Consider the following 2711-nt stretch of genomic DNA (forward strand, 5'->3'; position numbering starts at 1 on the left):
GCAACTTTTGCCCGAGTTCTTCACCAGTCAAAGCCCAATGGGTGAGTGGCAAAGCTCTTATTAAATATCGACTAAAGTTTGCCCAAAGACATATGGGAGAAGAAGAAGGTTCATTGGTCTGACCAAAATTGAGCTTTGGCCATCAGACTAGATGCTATTTTTGGCGGACACCAAACACTGCACAATCACTAAAAACGCACCATCCCTAATTTGAAGCCTTGTTGTGGTAGCATCATGCTGTAGGGATACTTCTCGACAGCAGGCCCTGGAAGGCTTGTAAAGGTAAAAGTAAAATGAATTCAGCAAAATATATGCAAGTCCTGGAGGACACTTTGATTCAGTCCGCAAGGGAACTACGACTTGAGAGATGTGAGAGAAATGTACTTTCCAGCAAGACAACGAGCCAAAGCGTACAGCGAAAACGGCACGAAAATGCTTTAAAGACAGCAAGCTGAATGTTCTAGAGAGGCAGAGTCAAAGCCCAGACCTCAATCGTATAGAAAAACCTATGGCTGGACTTGAAAGCGGCTGTTCACACCCGATCCCCTAGCCTCATGACCAGGATGCTGAAGTTCACGTAAAAGCAGTCCACTGCACCGTGCAAAATACGTCACTATACGTCCTAAAATTTTGACCTTTGACCTGTGACCCCTAACAGGGACTGGAGGAGGAAGTAAGATGCTGTGCTATAAGCTATTAGGGCCGCCTCAAGTTCAGCTTGAACATTTTTTTCAAAAAGTTCATCTTGAAATAAAATTTTGACCTTTGACCTGTGACCCCTGTTCCCTCTCCACTTACGTTTGGGTGAGGCCTGCGGGCTGTCCGAGGCGATCTGCCGCATGCGGTTCCCATGGCAGCTGAGCGCCACCAGCCGGGAGATGATGGCCGTCTTCCCGAAGCCGATGTTGCCCACGACGACCACGCCGCGGTTGGTGGAGGGATCGTGGCCGCTCAGGTGGGCGTCGATCTCCTGGAACAGCCAATCACGGCCCGTGAAGACCGAATCCATGGTGATGCTGGGCACCTCGAAGAGGAGGGGCTTCAGAGCGATGTCCTGAAGACGATACGGAGCGAAGCGCACTGTATGTGTGTGTGTGTGTGTGTGTGTGTGGGGGAGAGAGAGAGAGAGAGAGAGAGAGAGAGAGAGAGAGAGAGAGAGAGAGAGAGAGAGAAAAAGAAACAGGAATAAAAAGAGTAGTAAGTAAGGGAATATGCCATTTGGCATAAATATGAATACCAAAACACATCCGCAGAGAGAGAGAGAGAGAGAGAGAGAGAGAGAGAGAGAGAGATACATCATGTAGAACACAAGGAGGGGTAAGTCTCTGCTTGAGTGGTTTACATGAGCTATCCTGTCATGTCCAATAAACTCAACTACTCACTAAGAGCATGGGTCTACAGTATGTGTGTGTGTGTGTGTGTGTGTGTGTGTGTGTGTGTGTGTGTGTGTGTGTGTGTGTGTGTGTGTGTGTGTGTGTGTGTGTGTGTGTGTGTGAGTGTGTGTGTGTGTGTCTGTGTGTGTGTGTGCGTGCATGTGTGTGAATGCATATAACAATGTATAATGCAGATGCAAGTACACTGTGAGCACAGCACAGCACAGCACAGCACAGCACAGGAGAATAAGCTTGTGTTCATCTCCACATCTCCTCCCAGTTCAACTGGAAAACAAAAGACACTTACGCGACTGAGACTGCCCCGCATGGAGGTTAGTGGAAGCTGAGACAGACACAAACACACACACACACACACACACACACACACACACACACACACACACACACAGACAAGCGACAGGGGAGAAAAAGAGGGGTGGCACGTAAGCAAAGGGAAGAGTTAGGGAGTGAAAGAGAGAGAGTAGAGAGGAGTAGAGTGGAGATAGAACGATAAAGAGAGGAGTAAGAGAGAAAAGCAAAGATGGAGAGTGAGAGAAAAGAGGGGAAGACAGAGATGGAGAGGAGGGAGAGATGCAGTCTGGCAGCAGGTGATGGCACAGTGGAGCATGGAGACTCATGGAGGAGAGGAGAGAGGAGGAGGAGAGGAGGAGAGGAGAGAGGAGAGAGAAGAGAGGAGAGGAGAGGAGAGAGGAGAGGAGGAGAGAGGAGAGGAGAGAGGAGAGAGGAGAGAGGAGAGGAGAGGAGAGAGGAGAGGAGGAGAGAGAGGAGAGGAGAGAGGAGAGAGGAGAGGAGAGGAGGAGAGAGGAGAGGAGGAGAGAGGAGAGAGGAGAGAGGAGAGAGGAGAGGAGGAGAGAGGAGAGGAGGAGAGAGGAGAGGAGAGAGGAGAGAGGAGGAGAGAGGAGGAGAGAGGAGAGGAGGAGAGAGGAGAGGGGAGAGGAGAGGAGAGAGGAGAGAGGAGAGGAGAGAGGAGAGGAGAGAGGAGAGGAGAGAAGAGAGGAGTAGAGGAGAGGAGAGAGGAGAGGAGAGAGGAGAGGAGAGAAGAGAGGAGAGAGGGGAGAGGAGAGGAGGAGAGAGGGGAGAGGAGAGGAGGAGAGAGGGGAGAGGAGAGGAGAGGAGAGGAGAGGAGAGAGGAGAGAATGAGAGGAGTAGAGGAGAGGAGAGAGGGGAGAGGAGAGAGGAGAGGAGAGGTGAGGAGAGAGGAGAGGAGAGAGGAGAGGAGAGGAGAGAGGAGAGAGGAGAGGGGAGGAGTAGAGGAGAGGAGAGAGGAGAGGAGAGAGGAGAGGAGAGAGGGGAGGAGAGGAGAGGAGAGGAGTAGAG

At 51.2% G+C, this 2711-nt stretch overlaps 1 protein-coding gene across 1 annotated transcript in view; it reads right to left on the minus strand.

Annotated features, from left to right (window-relative positions):
- The window catches only part of tanc2b (tetratricopeptide repeat, ankyrin repeat and coiled-coil containing 2b), a 177353-nt gene that overhangs the window by 32615 nt on the left and 142027 nt on the right, over positions 1–2711 (minus strand). Inside the window, exon 11 of the mRNA XM_076297808.1 lies at positions 799–1080. Within this exon, the coding sequence (XP_076153923.1) occupies positions 799–1080 (282 nt within the window). The remainder of the gene's footprint in view (positions 1–798; positions 1081–2711) is intronic.

The sequence above is a fragment of the Alosa pseudoharengus genome, unplaced genomic scaffold (genome assembly GCF_046254945.1).
Source record: "Alosa pseudoharengus isolate Yale_2024_CS ecotype anadromous, Long Island Sound unplaced genomic scaffold, YU_APseudo_1.1 YU_APseudo_1.1_scf_21, whole genome shotgun sequence".
In the NCBI taxonomy this organism is placed as follows: domain Eukaryota; kingdom Metazoa; phylum Chordata; class Actinopteri; order Clupeiformes; family Clupeidae; genus Alosa; species Alosa pseudoharengus.